Source organism: Crocuta crocuta, unplaced genomic scaffold, assembly GCF_008692635.1.
Source record: "Crocuta crocuta isolate KB4526 unplaced genomic scaffold, BGI_CrCroc_1.0 scaffold155, whole genome shotgun sequence".
In the NCBI taxonomy this organism is placed as follows: Eukaryota; Metazoa; Chordata; class Mammalia; order Carnivora; family Hyaenidae; genus Crocuta; species Crocuta crocuta.
The window spans coordinates 1,232,043-1,256,398 of NW_027530365.1; the positions used below are offsets into that span (position 1 = coordinate 1,232,043).

The following is a 24,356-nucleotide window of genomic DNA, read 5'->3' on the forward strand; positions in this document are numbered from 1 at the left end:
ATGCTCATTTTAGAAAAGTGACAAAATACAGGAAGGCGCCAAGGAGGAAAATAGAAATCACCTGTATTTTCTCTTTAATTGAAGTATAGTTAACACGATGTTATATTAGTTTCAGGTGTACAAAATAGTGATTGGACAGTTCTATAGGTTAGACATTGCTCACCACAGTGTTTCCATCTGTCACCATACAAAGTTATTACAATGTTATGGACTAGTTTCCTGATGCGGTACTTCTCATACTGGTGATGGACTTCTAACTGGAAGTCTGTGCCTCTTAATCTCCTTCACCTGTTTCACACCCCCCCCCTCCCCCGCCTGTCCCTTCTGGCAACTACCAGTTCTGTCAGTGAGTCTGTTTCTGTTTTGTTCTTTTGTTTTTTAGATACCATATATAAGTGAAATCACATGGTATTTGTCTTTCTCCGTCTATTTCACTTAGCATAATACCCTGCAGGTCCATCCATGTTGTCCCCAGTGCTAAGGAAATACTTGCGTATTTCTGGTATTTAAAGAAACCATTGTTAACATAAGATACTATCCTTCTCCCTTTTCCTGTGTATATGTATACATATGTATGTTGGTTTTACAAAAAAAAAAAGAAGAGAAGCCATGTCTGATTCTTCAGTGTTTCTTAATTGTCTAGATGTTTGTGTATATTTCACATATAGCTTGAATTTAAATATTTTGTGTGGATGGAGCAGGGTAGGTTGTCCTGGCGGTGGCAGATTTGAGCCGATTCATGTGGTTCCTTCTATAAGGGGATATAGGGAATTGTAAGTGGGCTGGTGATTGATAATTGCAGGGCAGTTCTTCTGTAAGACCCGTAAAATAATGAGAGCGGTACCTCATTACTTTGTAAATAGACCTCACATTCTATTCACAGTAAATGAGAGCATATAACCTTGTAACCCATATGCATGGGGGGCCATTTTGTTAACCAGCAGTGTAAAAAGTCTCTGTCAATATGATATAGCTCATCCCTCCTTCAGCGCTTCCCATCTGTCAGGTAAGATTTTGTGATGCTCCCTATAAGAACACCTGCAATAGGCTCATTTCATAGAAGCAAATTTCCCCTACCTACGCAAATAGAAGACCGCAAGGGGGTTCAGGAAGAGGAAGGCCTGAAGAAGCAGGTGGCATTAAAAAAAGTTGAAGGAATAACAGCTCTGTGTGTAGATAATCTAGAAGAAGAGAGATGGAGAAGAGTCTTAATTTTCTTTTGTTGCTACATTTCCTTGTATTCTAAAAATATTTAGACACAAAATTCTAGACAGTTTGCTCTATTCTTGTTTTGCTGTACCGTTCTCATTTCCTTTATTAAGAGCCGTGAAAAAAAAAATAAAGGGTCCAAACACAGGAACAGTTTTAATTGGTATTAGTGATGAATGGAGGGTTTTTGTGTTTTTTTTTGAGAATTCTACTGATTTGTATTTTTCAGATATTTTTTCTCTGTTATAACTTTATCTTTAGCCTAAATCTTAGAATTTTCTGTAAAGTAGCAACTGTAAACTATTGAATAAAATTGGTATCAGATCTACATGTCTAGATGAGTTTTTTACTGCCGACTATCTTAAAATTTCATGTTAAATCCTTAGGTCACATTTTTTTGAGAATTGAAGAGTTTCATCTAAAAACAAAAATAGTTATTAGGACCTAGAGATTAGTTTCCAGATTTATTCTAGCATTTTTTTCTATTCTGATTTATATTATAAAATGTTGTTTTTAACATTTATGATGTGTAGCTTTAAAGTCTAAACCTATCAGTGCACAGATAACATTTGAGTAGTGTTTCTTTCTGTCATCTTCTGTAGTTGTATCTTTGTGGTTTTCTGATCACAGTCATAACTATCAGTGGTCTGTGTTACATTAATTAAGTATAGTAGAGCAAAATATGCTAATTTTTAAAAACAGTTGAAAGTCTTTAATTAGATTGAGAATAGCTATTTTTATTGGTTGAATAAAATTAACATACACCTAACCTACTCTTAAGTTGTAATAGTCTTATGATATACTCTGCAAGGATTTTTTTATATTTTATCTTTTATTTCCCTTAACAATTCTAATGTCTGATTCTAAGGTTCCTCTCAGTGGCTGCAGTTTACTGTCAACTTAGAAATGAGGATTTAACTTTAATTTTCAGTTGTGCCTTTTAGCATTTATTACTTGGCTAAACTACCAATTTACTTCTTATGAAACAACTGATGTGGTTTAAGAAGGTTACTACTTTTTGTTCAGTCGTTAAGTAATCAGATCTTTTAAATGCTCAAATTCTTGTTCTTCTCTAGAAGACTCTATCAGTTCATTCTTTTATTCTAGAATATTACATTAAGGATCAAGGCCATTCCTCACTGTAGTTCTCAAGCTGTATAGCTATGTCTCTAGAAAAGTTACATTGGTAACTGATTAGTAGGAGCCCAGTAATACTCATTGAACATTTTTAAAACAAAGGTGTTTTCTTTATTGAAATTTTACTCAAATTTTAATTTTAGGTAAAATCAGTTCTCAGAAGCTGTCTCACTGAATAGTTACTGTGCAGTCAGGTGCTGTCTGGTCGGCCTCCTAGGTTTTCTTGAATTCTCTTAGCCTCTGTGTTTTCATAGTCTCAGCTTTGGTTCATGTCCCTTTTTATCTCTTGTCCAGACTATTACAACTTTTCTGTTTGTCATCTACCCTCATTATTGTCCTGTGTCTTATGTTTTGGCTCATCCTGCTTACTGCTTCCCTTGAGAGAACTCTTCAAAGCACAAATCCAATAGTGTCACTCTACTGCAAAGAAAGGAAGGGAGAGAGACAGAGAGAAAGAAAGAAAAAGAGAGAAAATGAGAAGGAAAGGTTTAGCTCTACATTCTCAAAATCTTCATCAAATGGCCCTCAACTTGTCTCTTTTTCTCATATCGTAAGGAATAGTGAAGCTCAATTAGCTTATTCCAAGAATGAAATGGCTTTGAAGCTTCATGTTTCTGACTGAAAAATTCATGTTAATGTTTTGTTCTACTAGTAAACATGGAGTTAATGTACAAATGATGACTTAAACTTGTTTCACTGCCTTACAACTTTTTTTCATAAACTTGACACTTAAGAAGATGGACATATTTATCCGATGATTTTCCATACTCCTTATTACCATGGAGTACTCAGACCTTGGATTGAAAGGCATGACATATTAGGATAGAAATAGAAGATTCAAGGCTTTTTGGGACTTGGCCCTTGCCCACATTTGCAGTCTCCTTTCTTACTAGTCCTATACTGGATTCTGGTCTGGCTTCATCAAGCTACCTACATCCCCAAATGCTTCAGACCACTGTGCTTTGAATATTTATAGAAATGTCTTTGCATGTTTGTGTTTTGGAATGTAATTTTTGTGATTAATTTATCATGAATAACATTTCTAATAATTATAATTAAAGCGAATAATAACAACGTTGAAAATACGGGTTCTTCTTCAGAATAGCCATTGTGTGTGTGTGTGTGTGTGTGTGTGTGTGTGTGTGTGTGTGTGTGAATAGTCTTTTGCAACTCTGAATTGAGAATTTTAAGGTAATGTTCTAATACATGTTTTTTGTTGGACTTTCTATACATTGGTTTACATTTGTTGGTTAACCTGGTTCTGTTTCAAAAGAATAGTTAACTGGGGTTTCAAAATGGAGAAAACAGTGGCATTTATTCTCTATACTGTTTGAATTCACTCAGTTTTTTCCTACCATGTTATGTATGTGTACATGTGTTTTGTTCTTGTTTTAGATTTTAGAATCTGAAAGAGACTTTATGGTGTAATTAAGAGAAAATGTGAAGTGCTTAGGGCTAACAGCCAAGATTAGTAATAGAAACAAAACATTGTATTGTCTCACTCTGGACATTATTAACTTTCATTTTGACGTACTCTATTATAATAGTTAATTGAGAAGCTTGGTGGTTAATTCACCAAGGTCCATTTCAAAGCACAGTATTATCAGCTAAGCACTTTAGAATCACAAAGCACCAAATATAGAATATTTCAGTTGATTTTCTTTTTAAAAGCTATTTATTCCTGTGTTTCTTTTGTATTTGTCAGAAACCTATAGCATTTTCTCACTTACTTTGTGTTCTTTAATTGCAAATTTTTATTTTTTTAAAAAAATTTAATGTTTGTTTTTGAGAGAGAGCACACGCAGGGGAGGGCCAGGGGGAGAGGGAGACACAGAATCCAAAGCAGGCTCAGGCTCTGAGCTGTCAGCACAGAGCCCGATGCGGGGCTCAAACCTTCGAACTGTGAGATCATGACCTGAGCCGAAGTCCGACACTTAACCACTGAGCCACCCAGGCACCCCAACTGTGAGATTTAAAAATATGCATCATTTGTTTTCTCTAATAATCAGTAATTACTGTCTCTTTTCATAATAGGGCTATTATTCACTTTTTCATAATAATACTGGGACTTTTTAACATTTTGAAATTATTCTTCTTATCAAGAATACCATTTTGCATTCTTGGCAAGTTATTCTTAGTGTAGTTACTTAGTGTAGTTTACACAACTTAAAAGTTATCTGTTTCCTAGTGTAGTTAATCAGAATTGCATGATGGACTCTCCTTTTCTGTATGCTTTATTATACCCAATGTAACAAGGACACCTAAAGCTGCTAGAGGAACGTCTAGATTTCTTGGTTGTCACTGGCTCACTAAGCTTCTGGTCTTGGCAAGAATTCTTGAAAAGTGTTTCAGCAATGCTTGTTCTCTGCTCTGAAAACATCTTCAAGAAGAGGAGTCCTTTGTGGTCAGCATCACCATGCTGGATGTTAACAAGCAGTCCAAAGAAGTCTCAGGTGATTTACAGACCATTTCCTAATTAATGGCCAGCTTATGCTTATAAATTATTTTTTTACAGGACTGTAACCTGTTTTCCCATAGAATACTATGGCAGATGGTGTTTACTGTTGTCGGTTAGCATCTTAACAGCTATTTAATGCTGCTGATGCTTCTGACATTTAAGATTATTCTGAATAGTTATAATAACATCTAAACAGCTTTGTGCCGGAAAGGGACTCTTCCAGCTTCCAATCATTGACGGGGACACCTGTGCCTTATGTCAGCACTCAAGAAAGAGCTGTACTCAAGACAGTTGCTCTTTAAATAAACAAGATCTCGAACATCAGGGAAGCATTAAATGAGGTCATCTCTGATGGAAGGCTGTTGCTGGAAAGGGGTCCCTCTGACGCCCTGAGTTTTGTCACTTACTACTTCCGTGTGTACTTGCCTCCCCTACCTTATAGCCAGTGGCCCTTAGGAGCTTCCAGAGCTCATTTCCTAACAGTGGGCAGGACGTTTTATACTTAGCTGTACTTAGACCAGCTGAAACAAGGCAAATAATGGAATGTTAAAATGTAAACAAGGAAAACAAAAATTATCTATAAATGTTCTGTAAGTGCTTATCTGAAACTTTGGCTCTGTATTTTGTTTGGCTAGGAAGGCAGTTGCCTTCATCTAAGGGGATGATGTGTACTGAGAGAGGTAGTGAGGAGAGGGAAAATCAGACCACCTAGAATGCTTGTCTGTATATTTTGGCTTATGATTATCTGCAGATGATTATTCTTGGTCACTATGCTTACTATCTTTCATTGTTCCTCCAGATCTGTCTCCATCCTTCTCACCTGCGCTGTGTCCTGGGAGACTTATCTTACTGTGGATTGCACTAACCAGGCTCTCTCATCCTCTGGTTTCTGGGTGCATTTGTCCAGAACCACCAGTGGGAGATTAAAGGGTGGAGGGGAGAGAGATTGGAGCATTTACTCGCCCATCTCCCTTTCTACCAGGATACCTTGGGTTGGCTGTTTCCTCTTTCAAAGGTCACAGTTCCTTTCCATTGGCTCTCCATGCATCTAAGCTCTCTGGGTTGTAATCATTCACCTTGCTTCCTTAGGCTTAGAGGTTATGGGAGACTTGTTAACCATAGTCTTTTTTTTTTTTTAAAGCCTTTGTAGATAGTCTCTTTAAAAAATTCTCTTTGGGATGCCAGGGTGGCTCAGTTGCTTGAGCATCTGACTTCAGCTCTGGTCATGATCTCACCATTTGTGAGATCTGCATTGGGCTCCATGCTGACAGCTCAGAGACTAGAGCCTAGATTCTGTATCTCCCTCTCTCTCTCTGCAACCCCAGCCCCCGCCCACTCACGCCTGTTTCTCTCTCTCTCACTCTCAAAAATAAAAGCATTAAAAATCTCTTCTATTACTTAGTTTTTGAGTATGCCATGTTTCTTGCTGAGAACCCAACGCTTTTGCCTACCCAGTTTTCTTTCTTTCTCTTGTCTTTCCTCCTAGCACCCAGATTTTCCTTTGAGACTTACCCCTCCCTCATTATTTACCAACTATATGGTTTGAGTCCATTTGATAGAGATCACCCCATTGGCTGACATAAACCAATAGACAGTGTTCTTCCCTTTTGGCATGAGAATTAGTGAAAGCATGGGCCCTAAGCCAGTCAGTATATCATTGTCCCTTGACTGTAGTGATTGTTTCAACCCAATATAACAAGAAGTTTGGGACTTTTGTTTGCTTCTTAAGGGGTTCTCTTTCTTCCTACTGGATATGAATGCAGAGACGCATCGCCCTGTTTGCTGCTGATAGTCTGGGAACAGAGCAGACAACCAAAGAGGTACTGGATGAGGGTAGGGGGTGGGGCACCGGGAAGAGAGAGAAGCTGAGCTGTAGCCCTGGTCAAGCTGTATCTGAGACTTAGCTCTGGATTTTGTACCTATGCAAGCCACTACATTCGTTTGATTTCATGGATTTCAAGTTGGGTCTTCTGTTACTACCAACCAATAGTATCCCAATTGATATAGAATTAAAAAAAAGTAAAATCTCGGTATTGGAAGGGATGGCAGAAGACATTTTATCTAACTCTTTTGCTTACTGTATAAGTAAATCCACTTTAAAGTTCTCAACCCATGAATTCTAGCATACTTTTAACACCTTTACTTTTAAAGACATCACTGCTTAGTATCTTCAGGCAGCTTTGTTTTAAATGTCTTATTTATACCGAATATATAACATTAATTTCCCTGAAATTTTGATTTCCTGATTTAACTTCTCCCCTCCCGTGATATAGAGAATTTTGTTTGTTGACTTATAATTTCAGCTTCTTCAAATCGCTAGTTTTTCAGGTATGAGTCTAAATTTCCTCACAGCCTTAATCATTTTTCCCTGTATGCACGCACTACTACTTTGTCATTGTGTTTCTTAAAATGTGGCACCCAAAATTGTGTATGGTTGTCTAATCGAGATCTTCCAGTAATCCCTCTGCCAGAACAAATTTCTCTCTCCTTTGGATATCTATAGCACCAATAAAAAGTTTTGTTTATTGGGTACTTACTATTGCCAGACATTGTATGTTGTATTTTGTTTACGTTATACCTCTCATTTCAAGGCTGTAAAATCAGAATTTCTCATTCCCATTTTGTTAACGGGGAAACAGATACAAAATTGATGTTAAGCAGTTTGCCCAAGGTCATTCAGCTAATTAGCGGCAGGGTGGGAAAGACTCGAGTCTGTTTGGTTCCGAAGCTCCTATTCTTATCCTACCTTGCGTTGTGACTCTCCACACTCACCGTAATGTGTTTCAAAGGACAGGAATTAAGTAATATTTACCTTTGTGTCACAAATATTTCACCTAGAACCTGACACATTGTTCCAATGTAAATTTAAAACAAGATTACTCACCTACTTTGTTCTGAAATGTTAGACTTCTATTAATAAGCCTGACATCCTCAAGTCTCATGACTGATTTGTAAAATGAAGAAATTTTGCCTTGTAAGATTGTGCTGCTGGCTTTTTTGGCAGTGACGTTACTCCATTTACTTATAATTCAATCAGTCAACTGTTGACGGCTTATGAGTAGGACGAAAGCCATAAACCCTCTCTCCAGGAAAGTGCTTAATATTCCTAGACACGTAGAAATTTGCATGTAATTTCAAGAGATTTTGGATCTCCTGTAACTTCTGCCTGATCTCACTGGGGAATTATAGGCCCAGGGTGAGAAGTGCCTTTCCAGGCTAATGTAATTTGATCATGTTTTGGGGACTTCCTGAGTATGGACCACTTGAGCAGATCTAGAGCTCAGAGAGTTTCCATCAGAATCTGTAGTGGGCCATGTTTATGCCACGGTGGGGTGATCTTCCATCTAGATAGGAGTATAAATCAGGCTCATTAATTTTCTTTCTTAAAAAAGTCAACTGAGTCACTTCATGTTTGTTGTACAACCTCCTTCTTCTCCACCCTCCTCAGCAGTACCAACTGACACTTGAGGCACCGTGCCTGGCACAGAGGTTTACAAAGAATTGCAGTGTATTATTTTCTCCTTAATGGACTAAACATCAAAGATTGGTATGAGGAATATTGCTCTTTATAAATTTTTTAATTAAAAATTTTTTAATGTTTATTCATTTTTGAAAGAGAGAGAGAGCATGAGCGGGGGAGAGGCAGAATGAGAGGGAGACAGAATCTGAGGCAGTCACCAGGCTCTGAGCGGTCAGCATAGAGCCTGATGTGAGACTCGAACCCACGAACCCTGAGAGAATGAACTGAGCTGAAGTGGGACGCTTAACCTACTGAGCCACCCGGGTGCCCTAAGAATATTTCTCTTTAAAACATGGGGAGACAGTTGCCCATTGTGCTGTTCACTGTTCTTCACAACAAGCACTTGATAAGGAAGAAGTTTCTCTTTTTTTTTTTTTTTTTTTTTTTTTTTTTNTTTTTATGCATAGCTTTATTCTGTGCTTATTTTTACTATCATTAGCTTTAGGTTTGTGAATTTATTTCTCACTCCTGTGTACACATATATTCTCCTTGTGTTTGAAGCTGTCTGTTAACTCTTTATTACCACCTGAATGCCAAAATAGCATTACAGGTCATTGAATTTGTTCAAGCCTATACTGGTACGCGTATACTTTGCCTCTTTTCCTATCACTTTGACCTACTTCATCCAACCCCTTTTGTCCCAGCCAATTGGGCTTTATATCTTTCCTCAACCCACTACTGTAATTTTCTGCTCTTAGCTCCCAGCTTGCTTTTATTTCCTGGACTTTGGATCTTCTATTACCCACAAGTTTAACTGCTTGCTTTTGAGTGGGGATTAATCTCCATTTTTCTGACTTTATATACCCTGTGGACTTTTTACAGCCTTGTCTAGACGTAATGGCAATAAACAAGAACACATGAATCTGGGAAGTTTTGAAATCTCAAACCTACAGAAAAGTATAATACAAAGAACTTTTCTCCCTGAACTGTTTGTGAGTACTAACATGATGCTTTTCCACCCTGAGTACTTCATTGTGTATTTCCTACAAATTTGGACCTTCTCCACCATAACCACATCACTGCCATTGAAGTCAAAATAATTGCCACCTGATCCTCAGATCACATTTAAGTTTTGCTGGTTATCCTACTAATGTCTTTCATAGTGGAAGGGTCTGGGTCAGAATTACGTATTGCATTTCATTGTCTCTTTTTAGTCTTTTTCAGCCTGGAATAAGTCCTCAGTCTTTGCTCAGCTTTTATGACCTTGACCCTTTTGAAGATGATAGGCCAGTTATTTTGTAGAATGTCCTTTGTAGAATGTCAATTTGGAATTGTCTGATGTTTCTTCATGATTAGATTCAAGTTAGATATCCTTGGCAGGACAGAGTGGTACACATTTTAGATTTTGGCTCACTGTCAGTAAAATTAACTTTGATCATTTTGACTGACTTTTATTAAAGTGGTATCTTCTCCATGCAGAGTTCCCCTTTGTATACAATACGGGTTTAAAGGGGAATACTTTAAGACTATGTAAATACTCTATTCCCTTTCAAGTGTTCAGGTTATTTATCTACTAATTTATGTTAAAAAATAGGCTCATGGATTCCTGTGTTGCTCGATGGATCATACTTCATTAATATTATTACTTACTTTCATGCTTAAATTGTTTTTGATTTGAGCACTGGGAGCTTCTTCAAGCTGGCTCCTATGTCCTCAAGTCTTTTATTTTAAAATAATTTTATGCTTACAGAAAAAAAAGCTAAGATATCACATAGAGTTCCCATATATTCCTTACCCAGTTTCCGTTCATGTTACATCTTCTATATTCAAGGTACATTAGCCAGGACTAAGACATTAACATTGGTATATTATTATAAACTGAGCTTCAGTCTTTGGATTCACTTATGTCCTCTTTCTGTTCCAAGATCCAATTCAGGGTGGGAATGAATACTTCTTAGACTTAGACGTAATTCTGACCCTCATTGCACTCTGTCACTATGTCCCATTGGTCTCCATTCTTCATCAGCTTCTCTTCCTTGTTTTTTTTTTATGACCTTGACAGCTTTGGTCAGATATCTTTTAGAAAATCCCCTCAATTTTGGTTTGTATGATGTTTTTCTCATGAGAGATTAGGGTTATGGAATTTTGGTAAAAATTCCACAGAGGGGAAGTCTACTTCTGATAACATCATTTCAGGGGGAACGTGACTTATTACCAGTCATGTTAACCGTGATCATTTGCTTAAGGTGATATCTCCTGTATCACTGCTGTTAAGACACCATTTTTCCCATTCAGATTCCTTGGAAACAAGTCACTAATTCCTGCACTCACTTCTGGGCAGGGTCTGATGTCCTTGTGACATGTCCCCATCATTTGCTGAGCACTTCCTTTGTTTTCAACATAAGATGTTGCAGCTTATTTTGCACTTTCTGTGCTCCAGCCCTGGAATCAGCCATTTCGTGAAGGTACCTGTTATGGACTGAATGTGTGTGTTCCTCCAAATTCATATGTTGAAGACTTTCCCCACCCCCTGTGGCTATACTTGGAGATGCGGCTTCTGTGGAAGTAATTATAGTTAAACAAGGCCCTAAGGGTGGGGCCCTGATCCAGTAGGAGAAGTCTTCTCAGAAGGAAAGACCCCCAAAAGAGCTCGTTATCTGCAGTGTGCATCCACTTCCGTCCCCTAAATGTGTGCCAGCGCTAGCGAAAGGCTGTGTGAAGACCAGATGATTAAACATTTATAAGCAATAGTAGGGATTTGGATTTTATTTTAATGGAAATGAGGATTCATTGAAATAATTAAACCAAGGGAGTGATGCAATCTTATTTCCAGCTGTCAGAAAGTAACACTATGTTGTTTTTATCTTTCAAACTTTGTTCTTGGCCTGATCCTCATTCTAGGGTTAGAAGGTCAGTGATGTAGTAAGCTTTAGAAATGTGGTGGGAATGAATACTTCTTAGACTTTATTTTTGTAGTGCTGATACTTAAGGTACAATATAGGATAGTAGTTCACTGTGTTTGCTCTAGAGTTTGTTAATCTAGCTTTGAATCCCAGATCAATCACATACTGTCTGTTTATACTGCAAGTCACTATGCTTTTCTAGGCCTCAATGGCCTCATCTTTAAAATCCAGATAATAAAATCCAGCTTTAAAATCTAGCTCATTTGGGTTACATAGGATTAAATGAGATAACGTCTATGAAGTGCCTGGGATAAAGTGAGCACTCAGTAAATTATCATTATTATTATTCTAATAAGAAAATCTGAAGGGGTATTATTTTTTTAGGCAAAGTCAGAATGTTCCCCTGGCAAAAAGTTTGTATTCACATGCACTTCGCAAGAGAATAGCTCCGTTGAAAGTTGTTAAAAATTTGCCAAAATTATACTTGATATCACATTTACTCAGCCAATATCATGAAAGATAGTATATGATAGGCCCTCCATTGGTCCAAAAAAAGTATTAACCTGATGTGTAACCTGCAAATGCAGATCTACACGAGCAATAGCATATATAGGTTTGAGCGTAAGAGATTGGTTTGAAAGTGGAAATAAGAATTTGGAGATCACAGGCACGAAGGTGGAACTTAAGGCATCACGATTGATGCAGAAAAAGCATTTGATAAAATTTAACACCCATTCCTAATAAAAATTCATAGCGAGCAGGAATAGAAGAGAACTTACTCAGACTTGAAAATGATCTAGAGAAACCAAGGCAATCATTCAGTGGTGAAATACTGAGAACTTTACCCCTGAGATTAGGAGCAATGCCAGCATTACTTCCGTTCCAGATGGTACTGGAAGTTGTAGCTAGCATAATATGGCTAACTAATGGACTGAGAACTGGTAAGTAACAGGGAAATTTAAAAACCGTTAGAGCATAAAATGTCTTTAGGACTTGGGAAGGAAAGGATTTCTTTTCTTTTTTTGAGGGTGGAGGGTACAGGTGAGCAAGGGGCAGAGAGAGAGAGGGAAAGAAGGAGGGGAGAGAAATGGGGCTCACCCAAAGCGGGGCTCGTGCAGGGCTCGTGCTTACGTGAAGCAGGGATTGAGCTCACCAACCGTGAGATCATGACCCGAGCCAAAGCCAAGAGTCAGAGCCTTACCTGAGCAAGCCAGCCAGATGCCTCAGGAAAGGACTTCTTAAGGTACAAAAAATACAAATGGTAAAGGAAAGAATTAATCATTTTGGCTTCATTCAAATGATACATTTCTCTTCACCAGAAAAACTCACAAATAAAATGACCGACCACATAGTAGGGGATCCATTTATAAAACCGTTCCCAACAAACAATTAGCACGCAGAATATGTTTTTTTTTTTTTAAATCTCCTACAAGTTGTTAAAAGAAGACAACTACAATAGAAAAATGGCAGTTGAGATGAGTGTTTTCCAGAAAGTGAAATAAATGGCAAATAAACATGAAAAGATACCTGTATCAGTTAAAGTTCTTCAGAGAAACAGATTATATATAATATTTGTATTAACATGTTTTTATACTATATGCAGATATATATATATATAGAGAGAGAGAGAGAGAGAGAGCGCGCGCACGCTATCTTGCTCGCTTGCTTGATTGATTGAGGGAGCTGGCAGGTCTGGAACGTGTCAAGCACACCAGCATGCCAGAAAGTCAGGCATGTTCTGAAGCTGTGGTCTTGTGGCAGAATTGCTTCTCCAGGAAACCTTAGTTTTTGCTGTTAAGGCCTTCATCTGATTATATGAGGCCCATCCACATTATGTAAGGTTGTCTCCTTTACTTAAACTGATTGTAGATACTAACCACACCTACAAAATCCTTCACGGCAACACTTAGATTAATGTTTAAATAACTGGATACTATAGCCAAGACAACCCAAAACTAACCATCACAGTGCCTTACTTTTAGTAATCAAGGGAATACAAATTAAGATCACAGTGAGTAACAGTTATATCCACTAAATTGACCAGTATCTGGTAATACAAGGCATTGTAAGGATCTGTATTAGCAGGACTCTCACATACTACTGATGGGAAGGTAGACTGGTACAACCATGGCAGCAAACAAATTGGACTTACGTACAAAGATGGACATGCCTGCATGTGTGCAGTCCAGGAATTTCATTTTTTCAGAAACTTATACATGAGCACCAGGAGATATATAAAATCTAGAAGAATGTGGTAGTAATTTATTTTTATTCTTATTTTTATTTATTTTTAATTTACATCCAAGTTAGCATATAGTAGAATAATGACTTTAGGAATAGATTCCAGTGATTCATCCCTTATGTATAACACCCAGTGCTCATCCCAACGAGTGTCTTCCTTAATGCCTCTTACCCATTTAGCCCACCCCCCTCTCACAGCCATGCCAGCAACCCTCAGTTTGTTCTCTGTATTTAAGAGTCTCTCATATTTTGTCTCTCTCCCTGTTTTTATATTATTTTTGCTTCCCTTCTCTTATGTTCATCTGTTTTGTATCTCAAAGTCCTCATGAGTGAAGTCATATGATATTTATCTTTCTCTGACTGACTTATTTAGCTTAGCATAATGCCCTCTGGATCCATCCATGTTGTTGCAAATGGCAAGATTTCATTCTTTTTGACTGCTGAGTAATACTCCATTGTGTATGTGTGTGTGTGTGTATATATATATATATATANGAGATCCTCTTTCTCTGCATCCTCGCCAACATCTGCTGTGTTTTTTTTATTTAAAAAAGTTTTTTTAATGCTTATTTTTGAGACAGAGCATGAGTGACGGAGGCGCAGAGAGAGAGGAAGACACAGAATCCAAAGCAGGCTCCAGGCTCTAAACNCTTCAAAATAGCACACCAAAGGTTATATACCTAGTAGTGCAATTCCTGGGTCATAGGATAATTCTATTTTTAACTTTTTGAAGAACCTCCATACTGCTCTCCAGAGTAACTGCACCAGTTTGCATTCCTACCAGCAGTGCAAAAGAGATCCTCTTTCTCTGCATCCTCGCCAACATCTGCTGTGTTTTNGGAGTATCAAACAGTAGTGAATAAATGAATGGCCAAGGAGAACATGAGTGAATTTTTGCAACAAAATATTGAGTATAAAGAGCAAGGCACACAGGGTGCCTGGCTGGCTCAGTCACTAGAGCATCTGACTCTTGATCTCAGGGTTGTAAGTTGGGACCTCAAGTTGGGCATGGAGCCTACTTTAAAAAAATGCAAAGCACACACACACACACACACAAAAGGCAAGGTATAGAAGACTAAAAATAGCATAATACCATTTCTCTAAAGCTCAGAAACCAGTAAAACAGAACAACATATTGTTTGGGGATACATAGCTACTTTAGGAACTCAAGCCATGCAGGAAAGGGCGGGATGGGCCAGCAAAGGGGTGAAAAAGTTAGTGGAACAGTGTTGCTAACGTTCTCTTAGGCCTTGTAGTGAGTTTCATTATTATGCCTCATAACTTCCTATGTGTTACAGGTATCAAATCACTTAAAGTTTTAAAGGCAAATTAGCAAAAGTATTTCCTTTTTTATTCCAAAAAAATAAAATTTTAAAGTATGGTGCTTTAATCTGTGAAAGCCTTTCTTAGGAAAAAAAATTAATAAAGGTAAGTCTGATGGGGCGCCTGGGTGGCTTAGTCGGTTAAGCGTCTGACTTTCACTTGGATCATGATCTCGCGGTTCGTGGTTCGAGCCCCGCTTCGGGCTCTGTGCTGACTGCCAGCTCAGAGCCTGGAGCCTGTTTCAGTCTGTGACTCCCTCTCTTTCTGACCCTCCCCTGCTCACGCTGTCTCTCTCTCTCTCTCCTAGAAATAAATAAAACATAAAAAAAAATAATAAAGGTAAGTCTGAGAAGGGTTTATAAGGCGATGCGATTCATGTTTAATACTAAGGCTGGGTTGGGGCACCTGAGTGGCTCAGTCAGTTATATGCCCGACTTCGGCCCAGGTCATGACTTCATGGTTGGTGAATTTGAACCCCACATCAGGCTCTCTGCTGTCAGCACAGAGCCTGCTTTAGATCCTCTGTACCCCCTCTCTCTGCCCTTTCCCTGCTCACATTCTGTCTCTCTCAAAAATAAAATGTTAAAAACAAAAAACCAACAACTAAGGATGAGTTTCATTGAGGCTATCAATTCTCTCCCCAGGAAATATTTCATATGTGCAAAATTTTCATTTAATTCCAGGGAGTGATAATGACCGTGGTCTGGAAATAGGTTACTAAAGCTGTCTAATGCTATCAATTTTGATGAACTCATCTTACTGTAAGTAATTTGTAACTGATATTCCTGGTCAGAAGGAAAAATGTTTTTATCAAAGGTGCTACTTCATTCCTTAAAATTACTTTTAAGTAAACAGAAATGTTATAAAGCTAGATTAGAATAGGCAGATATAATTTTAGTTGTTTGGGTTCTGTGTGGTAGAGCATAGTAGAATTTAGGCAAATGGTTGTTAGGGCTCTCTTTCAGGTTTTAAGTTTTTAATTTGGCCAATTTACCAAGGCTCAAATTGAGGGGTGACCCACTTTTGGCTGGGTCAAAACAACCAGGGCATGGAGAAAAATAATCGTTTTTTTTTTCTTTGCAAGAAGACTTGTAAGGTTTCCCAACTGGCAAAATCTGCACCCCACATCTGATACATAGAAAAGCTACAACTTGAAATAAAGGTATTTAAAAAATGTTAAGTTGCCAAATGCATCTTTGAATATTTAAGATCTCTCTCAGGTAATTCAGCTGAATGAGGAACATACCATGTCATTTGTTTACAGATAGTTGATAATGTGAAGAGCACTGTCATGTTTTCTTAATCTGGCGCTTGAGCTTGACAGCTGTTAACTAGTGAAAAGAGAGATGAAAGTCTGTGCAACTAAAAGCGTACACTGTATCCCCTCAAACAAAAGTGTGCTACCTTCTATATTAAGTATTAGCTAATTGGCAAGATGTATATTCCATGCTATTGAGAGAATTATATTTTCTTAATGAATACACTATATGTTGTTTTAAGTTCAAGCAAACATTGCAGTTTATAAGATAAAAAATTACTATAGTAAGATGTAAGCTAATCAGTATGTTGGTCATACTACTACATAACTCATCAAACCATATTTCACAAAGTTGGTAGTTTATGTATTTTAAAACATATCTAATTTTGACTTGCAAATAAAGAATACTAAATTATCAACTTTACTTTCTTTTATTTCTTGTCATAGGTGTTTATCTTTTTTTCACCCAGCATTATGTTTTTATATTTTGCCTATTAAATCACTCTTCCTTCCCTTACATTGTGTTAAATGGGAAAATGTCTCAACTTGTAACTGTCCACTTATTTATTTTTTGTTTCCCGATGATCACTTATTAGGGCACTAATGATACTGTTTTTGTAACTATTAGTGGTGTGTATACTATTTTTAATTAACTCTGGAAGGAATATGGTGGTTAAGAATATAGAGGATAAGATTGTGGTCCCTGGAGCCAGACTGACTGGTGATCTCCACTCAGCAAGTTACTGAGTATGACTTTGGCAAGTTACTTGATTTTTCTCTGCTCTAGTTTCCTGATTTTTAGTAAAAGGAGTAAGATAGCCCTGCTCTGGTACCTAGTAAAAGCTAAATGAATGTTAGCTATAATAATGGCAATATTAAGAATTATTATCATTGAGTTAATTCATTTCTCTTGTGAACTCAACATACCAGCACTTGTGTATGCTTAATCTATTCATGTGCATTGTAGAACAGGTTGGCTGTAACCCTCCATCCAGGATCAGAATGTACACCTACATGATAATCTAGTTGCTTTAGAAAATAATAATTGCATCTGTTATATAAGTAAACTTTCCAAGGCCAAATATCAATTCAATGACAAAATAATTCACTTCAGTATACATTTGAGTGCCTAGCATATGCAAAGCAATACAGGTCATATACAAATCTATGAAATACAGTTCCCATACTCAAGTGTCATCAATTTAACAGGAGGATTAGGAATAGAAATCTGCTTTTTCAGGTCCCCAGCTAGGTGAAAGTTGTACCAGAAGAAGCAAGTTCAGACTGGGTTAATAATGGAAACAGAACGAACTGGAAAGCCAGTTTCAACACCTTGAGGAGCCAAGTGGAAATAAATCGAACCACACGCATACCTTATGGTGGTTATTGTTTTCATATCCACAGATCGCTAGGTTTGCAGTTTTACTGTATTTATTCTCTAGGCTGGTGCTACAGCATTTACAAGTGTATTACTCGTTAAAAATTCAGTATGTAATATACAAACAGAAGTGTTTACTATTGTTTCTATAAGGCAGGCATAAAAAAAAAGTATGACCACTGTTAGCATAGAGGTGGGAGAGGTCATGTCCTGTGGGAAAGAATTGGAGAAAACTTCATGAAAGAATATTTGAGGTGGGATTTCAAAGGATACGTGTGATTTCAGAAGTTTAGAAGTATTGGTATCTTTGTCCCATGCAAGGTCAAGGTATCAGCATGAGCAGAGATTCAGAATGAGGGCTGTGCATGGCATCCTCAGCAGACAGAGCCCCTAGAGCAGAAACAGGATCTGTGTGCAGATTCTGTACTGGGAGATATGGTTGGAGAGGCAGGTTGATGTCCTATTTGGTGGGCCTGGAATGCCTTTAATTAAATAATGGAGATTCATGGGAGGTTTTGTACATGGTGGATGGTGGTGGTAGTAACGATTGGCTAATACAGCTGCATTATCCACTAACTGCATTTGCGTGTTTATTTGAATTCACGTTTTGTCTCTTTCAGGAAGTTCATGATTTATTACAAGACTATGAGTTAAAGTATTGTTATGTGGACAGAAATAAGCGAACAGGTAAGATTTCGGTTTTAAGCATCTGGTTTCATTTTGATTCTAAATGTGGGCATTATTAAACAAAAAAGCTTAGTGTCTTTATTTTTAAGATAATCTATGAAATTCTTAAGCATCAAATCATATAAATGTTACTCATGAGATGTATTTTCTGAAGATAGTGTTAGTATCCTAAATTATCATCACATAGTATGTATCTTACTAGAGCCATTCGTTTTTATGAAGAATGTCCTAATATGTTGTGGTGTTTTAGTAAATTTTTATTTTTTTAACATACATTTATTTTTGAGACAGAGAGCACGAGTTGGGGAGGGGCAGAGAGAGAGGGAGACACAGAATCTGAAACAGGCTCCAGGCTGTCAGCACAGAGACAAATGCAGGGCTCAAACCCATGGACCGTGAGATCATGACCTGAGCCAAAGTTGGACACTTAACTGACTGAGCCACCCAGGCGTGCCTGTTTTAGTAAATTTTTATAGGCTTTGTATTATTTATTTTTTAACTGAATATAATTAACATACAATGTTATATTAGTTTCAGGTGTACAACATATTTTTTTTTAGGTGTACAACATATTGATTCTACAATTACTCATTGCTTACCACAGTAAGTGTAGTCACCATCTGTAATCATACAACATGATTACGGTATTATGGACTGCATTCCCTATGCTGCCCTTTTCATCTCCATTACTTATTTCATAGCTGGAAGTTTGTACCTCTTAATTCACTTAATATATTTCATTCACCACTTCCCCATGTCTCCTCAGGCAACCACCATTTTGTTCTCTGTATTAAATTCTATGCCCAACAGGGGGCTCAATCTCATGACCCTGATATCAAGTTGCATGCTCTGCCACCAGAGCCATTCAGGTGCCCCTTATTCATTTGTTTTTGTTTACTCATTTGTTTTGGTTTTTTAGATTCCACATATTAGTGAAATCATATGGTATTTGTCTTCCTGTCTCTGATTTATTTCACTTAGCAATATACTCTCTAGGTCTGTTCATGTGGTTGCAAATTGCAAGATCTAATTCTTTTTTTATGGCTGAGTAATATTCTGTGTGCACACACATGTATACACACACACACATTCATCTATTAATGGACGTTTGGATTACTTCCGTATCTTTGTTGTAAATACTGCAGCAAACACGTATCTTTTCAAATTAATATTTTCATTTTCTTTGGGTTAATACCCAGTGGTGGAATTACTGGATCATATGGTATTTCTATTTTCAGTGTTTTAAGGAACCTCCATACTGTTATCCACAGTCGCTGCACTAATTTACGTTCCTACCAACAGTGCACAAGGGCTCCCTATCCTCCTCATCCTCACCAACACTTTTATTTCTTGTCTTTTTGATACTAGCTATTCTGCCTGGTGTGAGGTAATATCTTATGATTTTGATTTGCATTTCTCTGCTGATAAGTGATGTTGAGCATCTTTTCATGTATCTGTTGGCCATCTGTATGTTTTTTCACCCATTTTTAAAAAAAAATGCTTATTTATTTTGAGGGTGAGACTAGGAGAGGGGCAGAGAGCGAGAATGCCAAGCAACTCCATGTTGTCAGCGCAGAGCCTGCCACAGGGCTTGATTCACAAACTGTGAGACCATGACCTGAAATGAAATCAAGAGTCAAGTGCTTAACCAACTGAGCCACCCAGGCACCCCTCTGCCCATTTTTTAATCACATTGTTTTTTGGTGTTGATTTGTATAAGTTTATATGTTTTGGATATCAGTCCTTTATCAAATACATCACTTGCAAATATTTTCTTCCAGTCGTTAGGTTGTCTTTTTGTTCTGTTAATGATTTCCTTGGCTGGGCAAATTAGTGTAGTCTCAATAGTTTATTTTTGCTTTTGTTTCCTTTGCATAAGGAAACCTGTCTATAAATATGTTACTAAGGGTGATGTCCAAGAGATCACTGCCTTTTTTTTTTTTTTTTTTTTTTTTTTTTTTTTTTTACAACTATTAGGAGTTTTATGGTTTCAGGTCTCACATTTAAGTCTTTAGTTCATTGTGAGTTTATTTTGTGTATAGTGTAAGAAGATGCAGTTTCATTCTTTTGCATATGGCTGTCCAATTTTCCTAGCACCATTTACTGAAAAGACTGTCTTCCCCCTTGTGTATTCTTACCTACTTTGTTACAGATTAATTGACCATATAGGTATGGGTTTATTTGGGGGCTCTCTGTTTCATTGATCTATGTGTCTGTTTTTGTGCCAGTACCATACTGTTTTGATTACTACAACTTTGTAGTAGATTTTGAAACCTAGGATTGTGATACTTCCAGCTTTGGTCTTCTTTCTCAAGATTGCTTTGGCTTCTTGAGGTTCTTTGTGGTTCCATATAAATTTTTGTATTATTTGTTCTAGTTCTGTGAAAAATGTTGCTGGTATTTTGTTAGAGATTGCATTAAATCTGTAGATTGCTTTGGGTAGTGTGGACATTTTGACAATATTGGCTCTTCCAATCCGGGAGCATGGAGTATCTTCCCCTTTGTGTTATCTTCAATTTATGTCATCAATGTCCAGGTCTTTTTACCTCCTTGGTTAAATTTATTCCTAGGCATTTTATTCTTTTTAGTATAATTATAAATGAGATTGTTTTCTTTTTTTGCTATTTAATTATTAGTGTACAGAAAGGCAACTGTTTTTTATGTATGAATTGTATATCCTGCAGCTTTACTGTATTCATTTATTCTAGTAGTTTTTGGTCGAATCTTTATGATTTTCTATGGTATCATGCCATCTATAAGTAGTGACAGTTTAACTTCTTCCTTACCAATTTGGATGACCTTTATTTATTTCTTGTTTTATTTCTGTAGCTGGGTCTTCTAGTACTATGTTAAATATGAGAATCAAGAGTGGACATTCTTGTCTTGTTTCTGATCTTAGATAAAAAGCTTTCAGCTTTTTACTATTGAGTATGATATTAGCCGTGGGTTTTTCATGAATGACCTTTATTTAGGTTAACGTATGTCCCCCCTAAACACACTTTGTTGAGAGAGCTTATCATCAATTCATGTTGAATTTTGTCAAACGCCTTTTCTGCATCTATTGAGATGACTGTATGACTTTTATCCTTTGTTAAGTTAATGTGGTTTATCATGTTGATTGATCTGTGAATATTGAACCTCCTTGTCTCCTGGGAAGAAATCCATCTTGATCTGGGTGAATGATCCTTTCAGTGTATTGCCGAATGCAGCTTGCTAAGACTTTGTTGAGGATTTTTGCATTTATGTTCATCAGGAATATTTGTGATTTTCTTTTTTTGTAGTGTTTCTGGGTTTTTGTTGTTGTTGTGTTTTTTAATCAGGGTAATACTGGCCTCATAGAATGTATTTGAAAGTTTTCCTTCCTCTTCTATTTTTCTGAATAGTTTCAGGAGAATCAGTATTCTTACTTAAATGAAAGGTAGAATTCACTTGTGAGACAGTCCGATCCTGGACTTCTCTTTGTCAGAAGTTTTTCATTACCAAATCAATTTTGTTACTAGTAATTGGTCTGTTCAGATTTTCTATTTCTTCCTGATTAAGTTTTGGAAGATGGTATGTTTCTAGAAATTTATCCATTTCTTCTAGATTGTCCAGCCTGTTGCCATATAACTTTGTGAAGTATTCCCTTATAATCTTTGGTATTTCAGTGGTGTCAGTTGTTAATTCCCCTTTTATCTCTGATTTTATTTGTATCCTCTCTTTTTTTCTTGATGAGTCTGGCTAAAGGTTTATCAATTTTGATGCTCTTTTATCTCTTGGTTTCACTGATCTTTTCTATTGTCTTTTTTAGTCTCTAATTTATTTTGGCTCTGATCTTAATATTTTCTTCTTTTCCTGGCTTTGGGCTTTGTTTGTTCTTCCTTTTCTAATACCTCTAGGTATTAGGTTCGACTGAGATTTTTCTTGTTTCTTGAGGTGGGCCTGTATCTCTATAAATTTTACTCTTAGAACTGCTTTTGTTGTGTCCCAAAGATTTTGGAACATTGTGTTTTTATTTTCATTTGTCTTCATGTATTTTTTAATTTCCTCTTTGATTTCTTCATTGACCCACTGGCTATTTAGTAGCATGTTATTTAGCTTCCACCTTTGTGTTTTTTTCCAGTTTTTTTTCTTGTGATTGATTTATAGTTTTATACTATAATCATCAGAAAAGATACAGGATTTAAGTTTTATTAAATTTATTGAAACTTTTTTGTAGCCTATCATATGGTTTATCCTGGATAATATTCCTTGTGAACTTGAAAAGAATGTATATTCTGTTGATTTTGGATGTAATATTCTGTTTATATCTATTAAATCCATCTGTCCTAGTATGTCATTCAAAGACACTGTTTGATTGTTGATTTTCTGCCTGGATGATCTATTTATCGATGTAAGTGGGCTATTAAAGTCCCCTACTTTTATTGTATTACTGTCAATTTCTTGCTTTCTGTCTGTTAATATTTACTTTATGTATTTAAGTGCTTCAATATGAAAGACAGGTTTTAAGACTTTATGAAATTATATTACACATAGTTGGAAAAATTGAAATTTGTATGTAGTTTGGAAATACTATAAAACTAAAAAACAAAACAACGTTGTAGTATCTTACAGTGGAACTCCTGATGTAATTCCTATACTTTGATTTGAGTCACTGGTCATGAAATTAGATTACTGGGTGGTATCATTCTTAAAAAACACAATGAAATAGAATAGAAAATATCAGAGTGCATTACATGTGACAGGAGTTTTAGTTCCTAATACTTTTGTTTCAGAAACATGTGAAGTGTGTGTGTGTGTGTGTGTGTGTGTGTGTACTGAGTCACCAAAAATATATTCCTTACTGTAGGTCATAGTCAAAAAAGTTTGAAAACACTGGCTTAGACAAAACTTTAATTCATTTTGTTATCTTCTAGCTTTTGTTACCTTACTGAATGGGGAACAAGCCCAGAATGCAATTCAGATGTTTCATCAATATTCTTTTCGAGGAAAGGACTTAATTGTTCAGCTCCAGCCAACAGATGCTTTGCTGTGTATTACCAACTTACCCACTTCTTTCACATTAGAAGAGTTTGAAGAACTTGTTCGTGCTTATGGAAATATCGAGAGATGTTTTCTAGTCTACAGTGAGGTTACTGGCCATTCCAAAGGCTATGGATTTGTGGAATACATGAAAAAGGACTTTGCCGCAAAGGCTAGATTGGAGTTATTGGGTAAACAATTGGGAGCATCAGCTCTGTTTGCACAATGGATGGATGTTAATCTGTTGGCCGCAGAGCTAATTCATTCTAAGTGCCTTTGTATAGATAAGCTCCCTAGTGACTACAGGGATTCAGAAGAACTGTTGCAATTTTTTTCCAGTATACATAAACCTGTGTTTTGCCAGGTATGTATTTTTCAGGTATCATTTGAAATATTTGAAAATATCTGCCTAAGTATCTATTCTATATGCACTCACAAGTTTATTATGCCCATGTGAATATCACCATGGATAATCTAATTCTTCTTTAGTCTGTAATGAAGACTTTAAGTTCATGGTAAATTTTAAATCAATTCCTATTGTGTGTGGGTCAACCTATATTATTATATAGTTAAGTATGTCTTAGCAAACCCATCACTTCCTCATTCCTCATTCCATCCATTTGCCTAGGCTTTCATTCACTGATCCATTCATCCACCGAGTTTTACTTATTCTTTTGTGCCAGACACTATATTGCTAAAAGTTAGAAATATAGAGAATAAAAACGTACTCTCTCAATACCTAAGAATCTTGCACAAGGTACTGACAACCAAATAATGATAAACTCTGTCTAAAAAGTGATGTAATTAATGGAAGACAGAAGAGTATTAGGTTTACAAAGAATGTATAGTTCTGTCTTAATGTTATCATGGTGAGACATTTAGAGAAGATCTTAAAAACTAACAACACTGGTAAGAATTTTCATGCCCTTTGTCAGTAAAATTAAATATATTCTTCTAAATAGACACAGACATATACTATAAGATCCCTCCCCTATAGGTGTTTGATAGCAATTGACCAACTCTTCTTTCTTGCTTCTCTTAATTTCTTCCTTCTCTCACTTCTTCTCTCTCATGCTTCTTTTCTTCTTAACCTCTGCTCCCTACCCCCAACACCTCACAGCTTTCTTTAATCATGTAATTGTTGAGTCTCTACTATTACAGTAGAAAGTTTGGAGTTATTCACACACACACACATAACCATAGTATATTTAAATAATATATATTCTATATAGCTAAAATGTTACTATAATATATAACTATAATCATATATATGTAAGTATATATATATATAAATGCCTACT

At 36.6% G+C, this 24,356-nt stretch overlaps 1 protein-coding gene across 1 annotated transcript in view; it reads left to right on the forward strand.

The window, feature by feature from the left end:
* Window positions 1–24,356, forward strand: part of RAVER2 (ribonucleoprotein, PTB binding 2) — a 90,222-nt gene that overhangs the window by 4,738 nt on the left and 61,128 nt on the right. Inside the window, exons 3-4 of the mRNA XM_077766124.1 lie at window positions 17,988–18,054; window positions 22,950–23,419. Of these exons, the coding sequence (XP_077622250.1) occupies window positions 17,988–18,054; window positions 22,950–23,419 (537 nt within the window). The remainder of the gene's footprint in view (window positions 1–17,987; window positions 18,055–22,949; window positions 23,420–24,356) is intronic.